Source organism: Podarcis melisellensis (genome assembly GCF_964234715.1).
Source record: "Podarcis melisellensis genome assembly, chromosome: 10".
Classification (NCBI taxonomy): Eukaryota; Metazoa; Chordata; class Lepidosauria; order Squamata; family Lacertidae; genus Podarcis; species Podarcis melisellensis.
In genome coordinates, this window is record NC_138542.1 from 44,839,435 (window position 1) to 44,856,053 (window position 16,619).

At 45.6% G+C, this 16,619-nt stretch overlaps 3 protein-coding genes across 8 annotated transcripts; 1 reads left to right on the forward strand and 2 right to left on the reverse strand.

The window, feature by feature from the left end:
• The first annotated feature begins 950 nt into the window (after positions 1 to 950).
• On the forward strand, positions 951 to 4,807 carry NDUFA6 (NADH:ubiquinone oxidoreductase subunit A6). Its single transcript, XM_081928723.1, has 3 exons — positions 951 to 1,125; positions 3,713 to 3,828; positions 4,601 to 4,807. Exons 1-3 carry the CDS (start codon positions 984 to 986, stop codon positions 4,730 to 4,732), a joined length of 390 nt encoding a protein of 129 aa, XP_081784849.1. The 5' UTR covers positions 951 to 983; the 3' UTR covers positions 4,733 to 4,807.
• Positions 4,808 to 7,692: 2,885 nt separating this feature from the next.
• Positions 7,693 to 10,792, reverse strand: SMDT1 (single-pass membrane protein with aspartate rich tail 1). The gene is made up of 3 exons (XM_081928727.1): positions 10,592 to 10,792; positions 9,139 to 9,279; positions 7,693 to 7,988 (listed from the first exon to the last, which is right to left on the reverse strand). The coding sequence occupies exons 1-2, from the start codon at positions 10,727 to 10,729 to the stop codon at positions 9,142 to 9,144; spliced, it is 276 nt and encodes a 91-aa protein (XP_081784853.1). The 5' UTR covers positions 10,730 to 10,792; the 3' UTR covers positions 7,693 to 7,988; positions 9,139 to 9,141.
• A 724-nt stretch (positions 10,793 to 11,516) lies between these two features.
• On the reverse strand, positions 11,517 to 14,971 carry PHETA2 (PH domain containing endocytic trafficking adaptor 2). Of its 6 annotated transcripts, none has more exons than XM_081928699.1 (3): positions 14,813 to 14,971; positions 14,315 to 14,397; positions 11,517 to 14,205 (listed from the first exon to the last, which is right to left on the reverse strand). In XM_081928699.1, the coding sequence occupies exons 1-3, from the start codon at positions 14,843 to 14,845 to the stop codon at positions 13,371 to 13,373; spliced, it is 951 nt and encodes a 316-aa protein (XP_081784825.1). In that variant the 5' UTR covers positions 14,846 to 14,971; the 3' UTR covers positions 11,517 to 13,370. The 6 variants fall into 6 exon arrangements, with proteins under 6 accessions (XP_081784825.1, XP_081784824.1, XP_081784829.1 ...); XM_081928698.1 differs by having other exon boundaries at positions 14,315 to 14,400; XM_081928703.1 differs by having other exon boundaries at positions 14,315 to 14,400; positions 14,824 to 14,968.
• Between the last annotated feature and the right edge of the window lie 1,648 nt (positions 14,972 to 16,619).

Below are 16,619 nucleotides of genomic sequence, written 5' to 3' on the forward strand. Positions count from 1 at the left end.
TTAGTTCTATGTAAATCATTTCCCATACTTTTTGGCCTGCTTACACAACCACCATGTGTGAAAGAAGGTGCCCTCTATCGTTTGGCATTTCCAGCATAATTTGGATCCTTTTAAAAAACATATTTAAGAGTTTGCTTGGAGTCAAATACCATCTATACATCATCTATAGATTTTCCTTTAGTGTGTAGCAGGCAGGGAAGTTCATTGTTATACATAGTAAAGGTAAAGGGACCCCTGACCATTAGGTCCAGTCGTGGCCGACTCTGGGGTTGCGGTGCTCATCTCGCTTTATTGGCCGAGGGAGCCGGTGTACAGCTTCCGGGTCATGTGGCCAGCATGATTAAGCTGCTTCTGGCAAACCAGAGCAGCACACAGAGCGGTACCTATTTATCTACTTGCACTTTGATGTGCTTTTGAACTGCTAGGTTGGCAGCAGGGACCAAGGTTGGCAGCAACGGGAGCTCACCCCGTCACGGGGATTCGAACCGCCGACCTTCTGATCAGCAAGTCCTAGGCTCTGTGGTTTAACCCACAGCGTTATACATAATCTCTACCAAACTCTCATTTCTATATGTATTGTGGCCAATATCAATTGCCTAATGAGTTATAGTTGCTTTTATCATCTCATCTTTTGTCTCCCACTCTATATTTTTTTAATAAATCTTTGAGACTAATTTCTCATTATTTCCTAATGGAGCACTTTTGAATTCCGAACCATCTTCTGAAAAACCTTTTTTCTTTATCTTTTATTTAAACATTTCATTCAATTGGTGATAATGAAACCAAGAAGAAAGAGCGCGCGACCCCCATCCTCAAGGACGAAACCCGGAAGGCTTCGCCAGTCGAACCTCCCACCGCCCAATGGCTGGCGAGCCTTGAAGAAACAGCACAGCTCTCAGCCAATGGCACTCGAGCGCCCTCGAACTCTGTACGGAAAACATCCGCGCGGGGATGGGTAGGCGGGGCGTATCAGGCCGAGCAAGATGGCGGCGCCCGGAGCCGGGAAGGTAGCGGCGGCGGCCGCGAGGGCAGCTGTCAAGCCGATCTTCAGCCGGGACTTGGCGGAGGCCAAACGGCGCGTGCGAGAACTGTATAGGGCTTGGTACCGAGAAATACCAAACGCTGGTGAGGAGGCGCGGCTGCAGGCGAGCGACCTCCGCCTCAAGGTCGCGTCCCGAGGGGCGGCGCGTGGAGGGGGACGGGCGGGCGGGCGTCGTCACGGGCTGCGCCCCCTCCCCAGATTCCCCCGCTTCCCCGGACTCCCTTTCCTTTGAGGCCGCTGTCGAGAGAGCGGCCTGCTCAGAACTAAATAAGGGCCGGGAAGGCTTCCCTGCTTCGACTGCTTCCCCACTTCCCGCTCGTGTCACGCTCCTCTCTGACACTTTGGGTCCCGCCATCCCAGCCTACGGCGCATCCTGCCATGGATGTAGTTGGCCCCCTGATCTTCACTAGCGACTGCGAGTACCCAAAGAAGGGTTGGTTCAGCGTTAGCGGCGGTTATATGATACTAAGATGGTGTGCCTTTGATCTATTCAGGATATCTGCCCACCAGTGGCCTGCGGTGACATTTGTGGTAGGGGAAGAATTAGGCCAGGGGTCAGCAGACTTTTTCAGCAGGGGGCTGGTCCACTGTCCCTCAGACCTTGTGGGGTGGGGCCGGACTGTATTTTGAAAAAAATAATAATGAACGAATTCCTATGCCCCACAAATAACCCAGAGATGCATTTTAAATAAAAGCACACATTCTACTCATGTAAAAACACGCTAATTCCCGGACCGTCCACGGGCTGGATTTAGGAGGCAATTGGGCTGGATCCGGCCTCCGGGCCTTAGTTTGCCTACCCATGAATTAGGGCGCCAATGTGCACACACTCCAGGGGGCAGGGTAAGGGTAGGAGGACAAACATGAGGTTTACTCAAGAGCTGCTGCTAAGGATGCAGCTGTGGCAGCTATGTAAAGGCTGAATTCCCCCCTTCAAACTCAAGCTGCTGGATATTATTATTATTATTATTATTTAAGCAGCTACTCCTGCACTGTATCAGCTACCATAAAAATGTACAGTTCTTAAAAAGAGCCCCTTTATAAAGACCTGCTTGTGACATCAGGGTTGTTCCGTGCCCTTTCTCCTCCTCACCCCCTAAGTGGTGATGGTTGGGGTCCCCTGGCTTGCCTCTGCATGGTTGGGGAAGGCAGCACCTGGGTGCCTCAACAAAAAGAAGGCACTGTTTTTTACCTTCAGGGTGGGAAGTGGTCTCTGCCCCACGTGCATCACATCGGATGTTTTGCATGCTGTGGGCTGTGCTGCTGCTGGGCGCTGTTTGGCATAGGCAGTTTAGATCTTGTTGGGAATTGCTTGCTTTCTGGCACAAAGCTCAAGTCTTTTACAAAATAAACCCAAGGAGCTGCTCCCCATTGATCCTGGCTGCAACCTGGAGGAAGGGAAGTGCTATTGAGCCGAAGGGGGGCTACTTCTGAGCATGAAGAGGATTGGGCTGCCAGTCCAACTGCCCACTCCTATTTGCTGTGCTTTGCAATGGTGCAAGCTCTCCTTCAACCTGGTTTTGTGTGGGGAAAGGGGTCCCAGCTGCATCACCCTGTCCTCTGCACCCTGCAATTGGAATTGAAGGACTTTTAAAATCCAGCAGCTCCAAATGTTGACGCAAGAGCTGCATTTTTCAAGATGCAGACAGAGTGGGAAAGATGAAGCTGTGCCTGTCTCCCTCACAGCCCCACTCACCAGCATTCTCTCCGGCCCAAGCTGGTTGAGCCAAGACGCCGGACGAGACCTGATAACTGTGCTGTCCACCCAGGCGGAGGAAGGGTGGCTCCTGAGGCTGAGGCCAGCCTTCGATGTGCTCCTTTTCCCAGCCATCGCAGGGTTGCCACTATGCCCCCCTGGCTGCCTTGCAAAGCTGGGATCCGGGGAGGGTGGCAGCGAGTTGCACAAAGTTGCTTACCTTCATGGTCATCCTCTGATTAAGCGCCGCCCACACTATTTGTAGAGTGCGTAGCAAAGCATGGGTGGTGCATGCTCAGATGAGGAGGAAAGTGGATTCTTAGGGTCCCCCTCTCATGTTTTCTACCTAATGAGCATGCCGTGTGTCTGTTAGAGAGGCTTGGATCAAGAATCCACTTCCCTATGCATCTGGGCATGTGCTGACACCAACCAGGACAAAGGACTACAAAGAGTGTAGCTCCGTGCAAGGAGTGCAACCCTCTGAGCAGCTTGAGTAGAGCAGCTAAACAAAGCAAGTAAAGTTCAAGGAGGGCTGGAGGAAGAGAAGGAAGGAGGAGGGAGCATGGAGGGAGGTGTGTGAATATTTTACCAGGAACTTTGGGGATTAGGCTAGTTCCTCCGTTCCACGGACTGTATGCCACTGGTGCCAACCCTGGTGGCATGTATGGGGTGGTTCTTATGGAAAATGGTGTTGGTTCACACTACAAGCTGGGAGTAACAGTTATATGTCACGAAAGCTTGAAGGACCTTGCTCATGACAGCTGTGGGCTTTTGTCTTTCCTGTAACCTAATGGGTTGTTAATACCTTTTAGATCTTCCGTTTAATTAGAACTCGCTTTCCATGGAATGGAACAAAACAGCCCACTAGTTGAACTGTGTTCAATTGGAGGCAGTAAATGTGGAAAAAGTAACTTTTTAAGTTAAGACCTAACACTCATTTTCTCACCCATTATTATTTTTTGCTTATCATCTAGTGCATCTATACCAGCTGGACATCTCAGTGAAACAGGGCCGGGATAAGGTGCGAGAGTTGTTCATGAAGAATGCCCATGCCACAGACCCTCGAGTTATTGATATGCTCGTTATTAAGGTAAATTAAATAACATTTGCCTTAAATTCAAAGCAAGCATAGGATGTCTGGTATATAGAGATAAAAAGCAAAAGTAGTTTTCAGACCCCTGTAGAAATGGAGAAGGGGGTGAAAGCCCATAATAGACTTAAGAGAATGCCTCTTTCCATCATAAATGATACATGACTTTTTCTTTATGAAAGCTAATCTGTGTCTTGCAATATAGGTGTGTCTCTAAACGTGGGGTTTCAAACACTGTGTCATCACAGAAACAATCCATATTCATGTGGTCTTATCCAAATTTAGGTAACTTAGGGGAGACTTGGGAGAGCCTGCTTATGTCCTTCCTGGCACAACTGGCTTGCCCCAGAGTGCTGACCAGTTATGCCTTCTTTATTGTACAGTAGTGCCACCATCATAGAGCATATGAGACTATAGTTTTACTATATACCAAAGGAATCAGTGTCCAAATCTAAATCTGAAGTGGCAGCACCTTTCAAAATACCTCCCCATCTGCTGTGTCTGCCTTGCCCCCAATCTTTAAAAGTATTTTGAGTCAGTAGCAATGTGGTAAGGACAATACCTTTGCCTACAGCTCACTATATATTTCTTGAAGCATACAGCAAGTAATGCAAGGGTTTCACAACAAACCTCCACTGTCATGTTATGTCCACTAATTTGGTTCTTAAAAATCATAGAAACCTGATAGTTGTGTCTACCCTGTATTAGCATAATAAATTATTGTAGTAACAGGCCAATTTAAACACCTTTCTTCCTTTTCTGTCTGATATAGGGGAAAATGGAACTCCAAGAGACTATTCACGTATGGAAACAACGGACCCATTTAATGAGGTATTTTCATGAGACAGAATCGCCACGACCCAAGGACTTCCTGTCCAAGTTCTATGCAGGCCATGACCCATGAACTAAATGAACTTTGTGGAGTTGTGATACTGTATGTTCGTCTGCTTCTGTTCCAAATAAAGCCCTGTATATTGAAGAGCTCTTCAGCTGGGAGGCAGCCATGCTGGTACTCTCTGTTCCATACTGGTTCTGAATTCTTGGTGCAGATGCTTCAGCCATTCTTGATTCCTTTCATGCATGATCTGCTTATGATAGCCTGGGTGTGCAGTACCCTTGTTGAAGTAAAAGGTAAAGGTACCCCTGCCCGTACGGGCCAGTCTTGACAGACTCTGGGGTTGTGCGCCCATCTCACTTAAGAGGCCAGGGGCCAGCGCTGTCCGGAGACACTTCCGGGTCACATGGCCAGCGTGACATCGCTGCTCTGGCGAGCCAGAGCTGCACACGGAAACGCCGTTTACCTTCCCGCTGGTAAGCGGTCCCTATTTATCTACTTGCACCCGGAGGTGCTTTCGAACTGCTAGGTTGGCAGGCGCTGGGACCGAGCAGCGGGAGCGCACCCCGCAGCAGGGATTCAAACCGCCGACCTTTCGATCGGCAAGTCCTAGGCGCTGAGGCTTTAACCCACAGCGCCACCTGTGTCCCACCCTTGTTGAAACTGGTACCTAAAAAACAGCACTGGAGTACCTAAAAAAACATGCTGGAGTCCTACGCACATGTACTTCAAAGTTAGTCCCATTTGAATAAAGTTTAAATGATTCGGTACTCAAAAGAACAAAGAGGTTAGAAGTCTGGGTGGGAAAGATTGTGTTCAGTAGTAGAATACAGTGGTACCTCCGATTGTGAATGGGATCTGTTCCGGAGCTCTGGTCGCATCCCAAGGAATTTACAACCGGAGGTGCCGCTTCTGCGCATGGCGCGTAGAGCGCTTCTGCACATGTGCATGCGGCGAAACCTGGAAAAATACTTCTGGGTTTGCCGCGTACATATCCCAAAGGATATGTAATGGGAGGTGAATGCAAGTAGAGGTACCACTGTATATGTACTTTCACGGGATGCAGGTGGCGCTGTGGTCCAAGCCATTGAGCCTCTTGGGCTTGCTGATTGGAAGTTCAGTGGTTTGATTCCACACAATAGGGTGAGCTCCCGTTGTTCTGTCCCAATTTCTGCCAACCTAGCAGTTCGAAAGCACACTAGTGCAAGTAGATAAATAGGTAGCGGGAAGGTAAACAGCGTTTCTGTGTGCTCTGGCTTCTGTCATGGTGTTCTGTTGCACCAGAAGCAGTTTAGTCATGAGGGCCACATGACCCGGAAAGCTGTCTGGACAAACACTGACGCTCTTGGCCTGAAGCAAGATGAGTGCCGCAACCCATAGTCACCTTTGACTGGACTTAACCATCCAGGGGTCCTTTACCTTTTACCATATGTACTTCAATCCAGGATGCATTGGCTCCAATAAAATCATAAAGATTTGGTTCAAGAATGTACTATTAATAGTTGAACATGTATTTTTCCAGAAAGAGAAACCTGGAACACGCTAATGGAGTTTTGCAAAAGCTTAAAACATAAGTGGTAACCCTTGGGCTATCCAAAAGGCAGGTTGATATATTACAATGGGCTTTTCTTGCTTCCCAGAGTCCTCTCCCAGAAAATCTGGAACCCATTGGTACTGGGTGTCTTGCCATACCATGAGTATGTAATACATTTACTTTAATACCATTAAGTAAAACAGCACTAAACTGGTGAGTAGTTTTAGCAATCCAATTGTTAACTCTACAGCCTGGGTGCCCCTGCCCTTGGAAAGACTTGTAAGCCAAACCTGAGCAATCTTGAGAATAATCTGGCAGCAAATAAATAGCTCACTTTTTATCCTGTCTGCCTGCTTTGTGCAGATAGTTTTGCCTAATTTCTGTTACTGCCCTTGAAATATTAGCCATTAAGCCACCTTGATTACACTTATGAGTTTGTAGCCTAAGGCTTCCAATAATTTCCTTTGCTTGCCAGGAGAGTTATTTTGGGGCTTCCTCCCCCCCCCCCAATTCCGTCTATGAAAGCTGAGCCCTATTCCAACCATCCCAAATACAAGTGTAAAAAAATGACACATGTTATGCAAGTAGTTCAATGTTCCTTAACCCAACTTGCATGGTTATTTAATACTGTATTCCTTCCCACTACGCAAGGGAGCCCTCCTGTGGTAGAACTGCATGCAGCAGCACTGCTGTGGCCTCTTGTTCTTCCTTCTTCAAAAGCTCCCACAAGAAAATCCGGTTTATTTGAAGAGGGTAGTAATGTCCCCAGTTGCTCTGAACAATGTTCAAGAATACAAAATCCTGTTCTGTACAAGATTATGCAAGTTGAATCATGTGTACAATTATTTCATAGCAGGGCTAGCAGTTATCCTTTTTCTTTTTAGCCAACATGGCATAAGCCATGGAATAAGGCATGTGCACTAAAAAGTGACAATCCATTTTTGAATCCACAGACACTAATCCCATTGACCTTCAGAGCATAGGAAAAACATGTGGTACAAATAAAAATAATGTTTAGGTAAATTGATGATACAGGAAGCAATTCCTCTTTGCCAAATTTTAAGTTAATTTTATCAGAACTTAGATTTGCATGCATCTCTGGACTTTGGTAGGTGTCATGAACTCAAGATACCACTTATGAGTCAATACTGTAACATGTCAAGTTCAAAAAGTTATGACATAATCATTTACTGTACACCAAAATAAAATAGTGCCTGATATCAAAGGGCTTCTGCTCACTATTAGATATCAAGATTCAAAAAAGAAGTATCTGCTGCTGCTTCTTTTTTTGGAGCAAGTCAGTCTAGCCGAGTTAAATAAAGCTACTTTTCTGTTAAACATAGAATTTGCAGTTTCTCAAAAAAAAAAAAAAAGTAAAGGGGTGAAAGAGAATTAAAATTATTAATGCTTTTCAGCAAAGGTATGGTGCAATAATACTTAATCACACTTGGAGCCCTGCGTGCAACCTAGGACAATTTAAAGAAGAGATGTAAGCCTTGGTCTGTTACTCTTTATTTGCAATCTAAATCATTTCTTCACACTCATTTGAACAGGGTTCCAAGCACTCTCATGAACTAGGTGTTACATACAATGATTGCTGAACCAAGCATATATCCTGCCTATGTATGTAGCCAATCCTCATTTACACATGCAAAGAGCATTTACTGGTAGAATGGGGATCCAACTCTCCCAAAATGTCTTCTTTAAAAACTGAAAAGAGGGGCCATGACTAGACATTGACATCAGAATAGTTGTCTATGGCTTTCGCTCTTGTTTTCTCCTATTTTAACCCTGTAAAGAAACAAGAATATGTTATTTCACACTGCAGAATTGGCCCCATGTTCAACCAGTAGGATACTAGCTTTGCACAAATTAGAGAATGGCACAGAACACCAGTATCATGTGGATATTATAAACATACTGTTTGCTGCTTTCTATACAACACACAGCTTATTAAAACAAGTTCACTGTGACATTGGCAAGCGTATTTAGAATATAGAACAGTGATATTGCCAAATCAGTGTAAACATCTTGGTCATGGCCTAATGAATTTATTATCTAGTCAGCTGTAATTCTTTCAAAATTATATTCACAAAAAGTAAGACAAAATAGTAACTAAATTATAAGCAGAACTTTCTGCATATGCTTAGTTTATTATATAGGAATAAAACTAGGAATAAAAGAATGGGAAAGAAAAATACTAGGAATAAAAGAATGGGAAAGGAAAGGTAGGAAACCGTGCTTTTAGAACAGGAATTGTGATCTAGGGTACATACGTGCTATGATAAGGGTGAGAAGAGATTTCAAAGGCTGCTGCAACTACTCCAATAAAAAAGATGAGCTTCTCAGTGGCCTTCACTGCAAACATTGTAGGGACATGCAGGGTAGGGAAACTGTTTCGGTCTTAAGGCCACGTTCCCTTGCAAGAAAGCTTTGGGGGGGTGCATGCCAGTGCTGGATGGGGCAATGGATGCAACTCTTTATGCAGCTGACTGCATTCCAGCCAGGCAAAAATCAAGAAGTTTCTACACATACCCACACCTCCCATCTTTCATTCACTGAACAGACATTCTAACAACAGTTCAAGGACACATTCCAGCCAGGCTAAAGCACAAGGATGAGGAGCAGGGCTGGTGGGGGGATTGCCCTGGAAAGAGGTACATTCAGCACTCGGGCCTGACGTTCCCCACCTGTAGGGCAGTGTATGAGAGGTTGAGATGCAACCAGATTCATATCTTGCCTATCTTGTACACTCATACTCCACATGTTAGTACCAGTTTTCATGATAATTTAAGTATAGCTGGAGTATCTGGGTATCCGTTTTGACCTAACAGGTTTACCAATGAAAGATTGTCTCCAAGTGTTTTATTCTGGTTTCACTCATCCTACATTAAATGAGGGGGGAAACTTCAGATCAAGTTTCTGCTTTTATCTATCATACCTATTAATCATCGTCGTCGTCATCCTCTGGTACAAAAATATCATGTTCCTCTAGCAAGGCTGCAAAGTTTTTGCTGATTTGTGTCCCAACATAGAGGAAGGGAATTACAATGGCAAACACACGAAGGAGACCAAAGGGCATCTGCAGAGATTAATTGAGAACCAGTTTAGTATCTCTTTCAAGGCAAGTCCTGCAGAAAAAGTTGGTCATCAACAAATCTCTACAAAGCTGCCAACGTACATAAGTCTAGAGCTGATGGAAAGATTTAAAGAAATGCCATTACCCTTCAAATGCTTGCACCCATAAATAATAGCACATATTCTTACTGTTCTACTAATTCACAGAAAAATATTTGTAAAAATGTCTTCAAATATATGGAAAAACTAAGTAAAAAAAGGAACAGAACTGAATATTAGTATTAAGCCAGCAACACATTTTATATCCTAAATACATAAATAGGAAAACTAAAAATTTGCATATTATAAGATACTCCAAAGTGTTTTCCTCATGGGCGGAGGAACCTACTGTAGTAAATGATCCAGCAAAACAGTTTTGCTCTCAATTCAAAGCATGAAAATCAAATAATGGAAAACGTAATTGCAGTACTGTATAACAGCATTACTCAATGTACTGCAGCAGTGATTACTGTAGTCCAACTTATTTTATAAGCCCCTGAAATTCATTTTGAACACAGCAGCGAAAATCCTTTATTCTATGGGTCACATTAGCTCACCTCCCCCCTTTTCCCCTTTGCCTCCCTTTTCTGGACCCACTCTCTCTCATCTGCTCCTCCTTGCAGCCCCCATTTTCTAGACAAGTGCTTGTGGAACTTCTGAAAACCAAATGTGGGGCTTCCCTTAAAGCGTTTCTCCTGGAAGCTGAGCGGAGGGGGCAGGGAAGGAGCTCTGAAAGGCCGCATTCCAGACACCTGACAAAGAGTGGCTGGTCCATCCCACTTCATACTTGTCAAATGCAACTTGACATGAAAGCAGTCGGCCAGGTATCAGTCATCCGCATTACTAACATTTCCTGTCACCTGGACAAGAAACAAAAGGGCAGGAAGGCAGGATCTATGGGAAAGGTCTCCCCCTTCCGGCTTTAACCGAGGTGAAGGAGGAAAAGGAAACACACAAAAAACACCCTTTTCTTTTTATAAATGACCCCCGCCCCCCGTAGCCCACAGGCAGGAGAGGGGAGTAAGCGCTCACTATCCCCCTATGGCTCTTGTCTTACTGATCCTTACGGGATCATTTCCTAGTGGTGCTTCTGTTCTAAAGCCCGCCCCTGCCGCCTTATCCATTGGGCAAACCATCTGCCAAGCCAACAATCCTTTCAAGCCATTGGCTGACACCACGTCCTCCAAGCCCGGCAGCCCATCCCGATTAGCGATTGGCTGGCTTCACTCCCAGCTCGCTTCCCCTCCGCGACCCGGGGCTCCCCTTCGCGCACTCACTTTGACGGGCTTGGGCAAGATGGCGCCAGTCCGGGTGACGGTGATATTTCGCGAGGGGGCAGCGGTCACCGAGGGGCCCCTCTGGCTCCCGACGGGCCTCGCCCAGCACCCTGCCGCTGCCCACAGGCGCCCAGCCATCTTCTCTGTAGTGCTACCGCTATAGCGACGCGACGCGTCCGAAGTGTCGGAAGGATGGGAGGTGCTTTCTCAAATCTCGCGATATGAGGATGAAGGAATAAAATACCTCCAGGGCGCGCGTGGCAGGAGTGATGCCACAGAGATTCGAAAATATAGATTGCTCTCATCGCCTCGGATGGGTCGTTTCTTGGTTCCTATTTGAAAAGTCCCTCAGGGCGAAAGTGCTCAGAAAACCCAACAGAGGAATCTTATGTTTTAGCTTGACCCCAGACAGGCGTAGTTTCCTACTTTTGCCAACTCTAATCCAGTTACCTGTAACTTTGTTTATTTGCTTTGCCAATATTCAGAGAGGTCCCCTGTCAATGAAGTGCCGCTTTACTCTTTATATTCCTTTTAAAGGGCTTATCACATTTCTGTGATGTTAAATGTGTGTGTGTGTGTGTGAGAGAGAGAGAGAGAGAGAGGGAATTATCCTAATGTTCCTGTTTATTGCGCATCATGTTTTTACATTACCGTTATTTTTGTAAACAACCCTGTGACCATTTTAGTGAAGAGAGTATATAAATCTGTAAATAAATTAAGTTTGTTACCTACACGAGTGGAGGGGCTGTGGCTACAGAACAGTAGAGGGCTTGCCAGACTGGGTATCTGGTTGGCATCTGTGGTACATTGGAAAGTAGACTAGGTAAATACTTGGTCTGATCCTGCAGGACACTAATTATGTTAGAACGCCCAGGGAGGGAACTCAAGACACATTCTCATCACCGTGCAGCCAAACACTACAATATATATATTAAAAAGTTTATTCAAGAATAAATTTGTACTACAAATAACTTTGAAACAGTAGTGTATATTCTTGTTTTAAGTGTAAAACATAATCCATGCAAACATACAAAAAAATGTAATTCAAGGGTTACTGTACGTAGAGCACCATGAAGTTATTAGCTTCCATTTGTTGTACGACTTTAGCAGGTATATTCTGGCTGCTGCTAACATTGCAGATCAGAATTTTTTTCTTTGGAGTGGATATATTACTATCTTCCTTCAAAACATTAACCATTTTCACTGTTGGAAGTGACATATTATTTGCTATGGTAACTTGATTTTATCTCATTAAAAACAGTCATGGTGGTTCTTCCCTCCCAGCAGGGATAGTCATTCCATTTGAACGTTGCAACTGGCTATTACCAGCACTGGTCTGAGCCCAGGATGACTTGGTAAACAGTGGTTTGGTTGGCCAGTTAGTTATAGTTAAAGTCACTAATGTGCAAGAATGCTAAAGAACAAACCTGATCGCAAAAATCAGAATGCAGCAATATGATATAAAGGCAGTGTATACTGGACACCATAGAACATGAATCCAGTGCCTATTGGCATCATTTAAATTGAAGTTCATGGACTTATGACTACAAAACTCACAACTCAGTGACTGCAGTTGAGATGGCTGAGAAGTCTAGGTTTATACTGTTCTTCATCCTAATCAGGCTATGTACACATTAGCGGCTTCCTTAGGAGATTGTTGTGTGGGTCAGAACAACAGGGCCAAGGGACAAATGTGGCTCTCCAGGTTTCTCCATAGGGCCTTAGAACATTCCCCAAACCACACCCCTCCCTGGCTCTGCTTTGCACCCTGATTGTTTTTACCTGGCTAGAGCAGGTTCTTGAACTCCAATAATGCTTCTTGCTTCTCTAGTTGGATAGAAAGATATGTGCAAGTGCATGTGGAAACTAGACTACACTACAATGCTAACATCTGCTCTGCCCACTGCTGGCATTCCGTGTCATTAAATGGTCACACATGATGTTAGTATGTGGGAGCAACTGTCCCTAATTTGTTGGTTCACTTACTCAGATCTAGGTCATGTTGTCTCTTGAAGAGGTTATCTTCAAATACTGACTCAAAATGTAGCGAAAGCCCTAAAAGTGCGGGATTCCTTAGTTATGGATCTTGGAAGCATTTTGTAATGTCTACTCTAGGGCAACACTGTGACTAATAGTGTGAAATTACTGGATCAAATTTCACCTCGGCAAGAGGTCTTAGGCAATTTGCTTTGCTCTCCATATGGCGATAAATATACTAGCCCACCTTTTCAGATTGTTGTCAGTAACCTTTATGTAATGTATGTAAAGATAATTGGATATTTGAAATGTGCTGTATAAATGATTAGTATTATTAGTCTAATACAAGGCTCAAAGCAACTGGAATGTATAAATTGAATGTCATTAACTGAATTGCATGGCTCAACAGAAATTCAGATTCCTCTCATGTGTTAAGAAGCCCCTTGAAACATGAAAGTGGCAACTTGAGCTTTACAGCACAGTGCGAAAGAAGTAGTGAAATAAGTATGCCATAGCCTTTTGCTAACACTGCTTGAGATACAAATGGTGCATGGTTAATTTTCAGAGATATTCTGGGCATTCCAAGATCCCAATGGGGATACTATATTTTGAGAGTAACCTAGAACATACATATATTTGCAATCCACTATTCCAGAAAGCAATATAGGTTCATTGGCAATTTTGTTGGCCAAGAGCAAATCCACAAGTGCACCAAGAGGTCTGTGAAAACTTGTTTTGCATCTATTTTTCTATTTCCTTCCCTCCCTCTTCCCCACATCCCAAAATACTTTCCTCAATACGTTCACAATACATTCTGGCTTTGTAGCCATTCCATCCTCGCCTCGGCTATCTCCTGACCGTACCAATCGTGCAACTTTGAGAAACAGGCTGTCTCTGGAGACACCGGGCTTTCCTGCACAGCAGAACCAAGGCCTGGAGCAAGCATTCCACCTCCACTGCTGCAAGCTGGTCTTCGGCGAGGGGGCAAAGGCGGGGGTTTCAGATACCCCACATCATGGTCCAAAACAGCTCCTGCAACAGTGCAACCGTTGGCCCATGTGGAGTACCCATTTTCTGAGATGACAGGGTGCTCCTGGAGGGGTACTGCTGTGGAACTGGAAAGATGTCGCTTCCAGGCAGAGGAAGGCCTCTTTGGAGATTTGTGACAGGTGACTAAGCTCTTCCGCGCTTCCTCCAGCTGCTTCTCTAGTTCTTTAACCACGAGCCTCATGTAATCAAAGCTGGCTCTGGAAAGGGCCTTCACCCAAACCTCCATCGCAGCCTGGCTCTCAGCAACCAACACATAGGCCTTGCCACCGCTGCCATCGAAGCGGATAGCAAAGGCAAACTCCTCAGCGGCCTCGCACAGCTCCACCGTGCAGCCCTCCAGCACAATGAGACCTAAGGGTTCACGGCTCTGCTGCTCCTCAAAGTAAAAAAGCAAGTTGCCTTTGAGGATGAACCAACAACGGTGGTAGGAACTGGTGTGATGGTGGTGGTGACGGCGCTCCACACGCTTGCACAGAAAGCCCATGTGGTCTACCGGAGAGTCGCAAGTGGCATAATGTGCCACGCAACGCTCATTCAGCTTCATTGCCATAAGGGTCCCCTGAGGAGCATAGAGACAGACAGGTTTCCTGATTGCACCAAAAAGTGATATTTTGAAGTCCCAGTGACACCCGGAATATAATTTTAGTCAATATTCCAGCTCATCTATACTGTTTGAGAGAGCAGAGAGAGTCTTACCCAAAGCCTGGATTTTGATGGATCTGCCTTCTTCCATGGATCTGTGTGCTGCAGTCTCGTCTTAGGCCACTAGGTACCCAGCTCTGCTAAAACGAGGGACAAAAGTTGCAAACTCCACTTAGCTTTTACTGCCATTAAAACAGCAGATCTTCGCCTCTTTAATCAATAGCGGCACCGTCTTCTGGAAGCTGGAATGGAAACCACATTCGGATGTTTCCCCCCTTTTTATACATAGAGCCATCAAGCTGACTGGAGTAACAGCAAGTTGGATTAATGGCCAACTGAACTGAGTCTCCAGAGTCAGAAAGCTTTCGGGAGGAGATGGAGATTTTTTAAAAGCCAGAACTCAGGCTGCCTGCCTAGTCCCCAGGGTGGGGTGGAGTGTGTGTGTGTGTGGGGGGGTCTCCCTATAAACGGAACTTGCGGAAGATGGTTTTGAACTCGGGGAGAGCAGGCCTGCTCTGAAAGCCAGGGGACAGATTTTATCTCTAACCTTACCTTGTTCCAACGCGGGATCTCTAACCTCTTCATCCATTTCGGCGTACCCCGTTACCCCTGCTTTAATTAACGTGTTGATTTTAAGGCGGTTGTTTTGTTTTGTCCTCCCTCTTTCTCTGCGGAGCTCTGACTATTATTGGTCAGAACAATTTCGTAATGCAAAACCCGGAGCGCAAGATCGCTTCTGGAGTAGCAAGCCCAGGGATGGCTCTTTAACAATCCACGTTTTCCAACCCGCCTCACACTACAGAGCGGAGGTTCCACTTTTTTTTATTCCCCCATTCCTACCCCCCTCCCTAACTGCTCTGCTTTTTCTCTTGAGGTCTTGGAAGCCACGTATAGAAGAATCAGACACGGAAGACTTGATTCGCCGTCTCAGACCTTTATGATTAAATCTTCTTCCTTTTTCAAAGCCTTTCATGACCCTATCTTTCCTTTAACTCTGTGAAATGGGTTCAATAGTCAACACCCACATCTCTCCTAGTATCTGCATTGCTCCCCGGTGCCCCAGATCCTTTGTCCCAAAGAATCGTATTTTTACTGAGAAATGGTATATTTCTCACTCTGCCCTCCACCCGAGCGTTTGCAAGAGCCGGATCAGGGCTCGTCGCAAAAGGCAAAAAAAAAAGTGCAGGGCAAGGCCATACAACAAGTTTTCTTGACGATGGTGCTAATTTATAAGGCTCTCTCAAGGGCTCCATAGCCACTCTTGCTTATTATGCTAGGGTCTTCCTTGACCAAGGTCAGGGTCAAGCTGGAAGTATAATATTGAAAGTATAATATGGAAGTATAATATTGGTGGTGCCACTAACGTGTCGGTGCTAAAGTTGTGCGAAACATAAACAAAGAACATGCAGAATGGGCTTTTAAAAACATATACATGCTACGTTATAACCACCAGAGGGCATCACATTGCCGCTTGCAGCAATTTCACACGACTAGAAGGTTGCTCTTCAGTCAGAAAACAAACAGCACTGGACTCCCGAAGTTGTTGTTGTTGTTTAGTCGTTTAGTTGTGTCTGACTCTTCATGACCCCATGGACCAGAGCACGCCAAGCAACTCCTGTCTTCCCCTGCCTCCCGCAGTTTGGTCAGACCATAGCTGTCAAGTGTCCCTTATTTGAAGGGACAGTCCCTTATTCCAGCACCATGTCCCGCTGCTGTCCCTTATTGATGGATGTCCCTTAAATTTCAAAGGAAGCAGCTCCTCTCCCTCCCTCCCTGCCGGCTAGGGAGGAGGGAGGCCCCCACTGTGTTGCTTGGTTGTGTTGCTCACCCAGTAAGAAGTCTAAGAACGACTGGGGGGGTGGAGTTTGCATGCCTTGTGTGTGGCTAGTTAATGCAAGCTGAGGAGGTTTTTGAATGCTGGACGCCATTTTGTTGCACGTGCTGCTGCAAACTTTGCGGTGCAAAGCCAGGCCGGGGAGCCACCTTAAGTTGAGGCTGCATAGGCCTTGTGGTGCATGTGATTCAGATTCTGTTCAGTTGAACCTCTGGTTACAAAGTTGGTTGGATAGTGTTCTTGAAGCTACCAGCATGAGTTTGACCAGACTGCAGGAGGGCAGGAAGACTGGAGTGCCTGCAACAGGTGAGGCTGCAGGTCCCTTATTTTGGCTGCTGGTCCCTTATTTTCAAATCTGTAAGTTGACAGCTATGGGCCAGACTCATGTTTGTAGCTTCGAGAACACTGTCCAACCATCTTGTCCTCTGTCGTCCCCTTCTCCTTGTGCCCTCCATCTTTCCCAACATCAGGGTCTTTTCCAGGGAGTCTTCTCATGAGGTGATCAAAGTATTGGAGCCTCAGCTT

What these genes read in the sequence shown, in the direction of transcription:
- NDUFA6 (XM_081928723.1), top strand. Translation starts at nt 984, where the DNA reads ATGGCGGCGCCCGGAGCCGGGAAGGTAGCGGCGGCGGCCGCGAGGGCA. An exon ending in CCGAGAAATACCAAACGCTG is followed by an intron (nt 1,126 to 3,712) that starts GTGAGGAGGCGC and finishes CTTATCATCTAG; the next exon opens with TGCATCTATACCAGCTGGAC. An exon ending in TTGATATGCTCGTTATTAAG is followed by an intron (nt 3,829 to 4,600) that starts GTAAATTAAATA and finishes TGTCTGATATAG; the next exon opens with GGGAAAATGGAACTCCAAGA.
- SMDT1 (XM_081928727.1), bottom strand. Translation starts at nt 10,729, where the DNA reads ATGGCTGGGCGCCTGTGGGCAGCGGCAGGGTGCTGGGCGAGGCCCGTC. An exon ending in TCTTGCCCAAGCCCGTCAAA is followed by an intron (nt 9,280 to 10,591) that starts GTGAGTGCGCGA and finishes TAATCTCTGCAG; the next exon opens with ATGCCCTTTGGTCTCCTTCG.
- PHETA2 (XM_081928698.1), bottom strand. Translation starts at nt 14,845, where the DNA reads ATGAAGAGGTTAGAGATCCCGCGTTGGAACAAG. An exon ending in AGATCCCGCGTTGGAACAAG is followed by an intron (nt 14,401 to 14,812) that starts GTAAGGTTAGAG and finishes CCCTCGTTTTAG; the next exon opens with CAGAGCTGGGTACCTAGTGG. An exon ending in CATCAAAATCCAGGCTTTGG is followed by an intron (nt 14,206 to 14,314) that starts GTAAGACTCTCT and finishes TGGTGCAATCAG; the next exon opens with GAAACCTGTCTGTCTCTATG.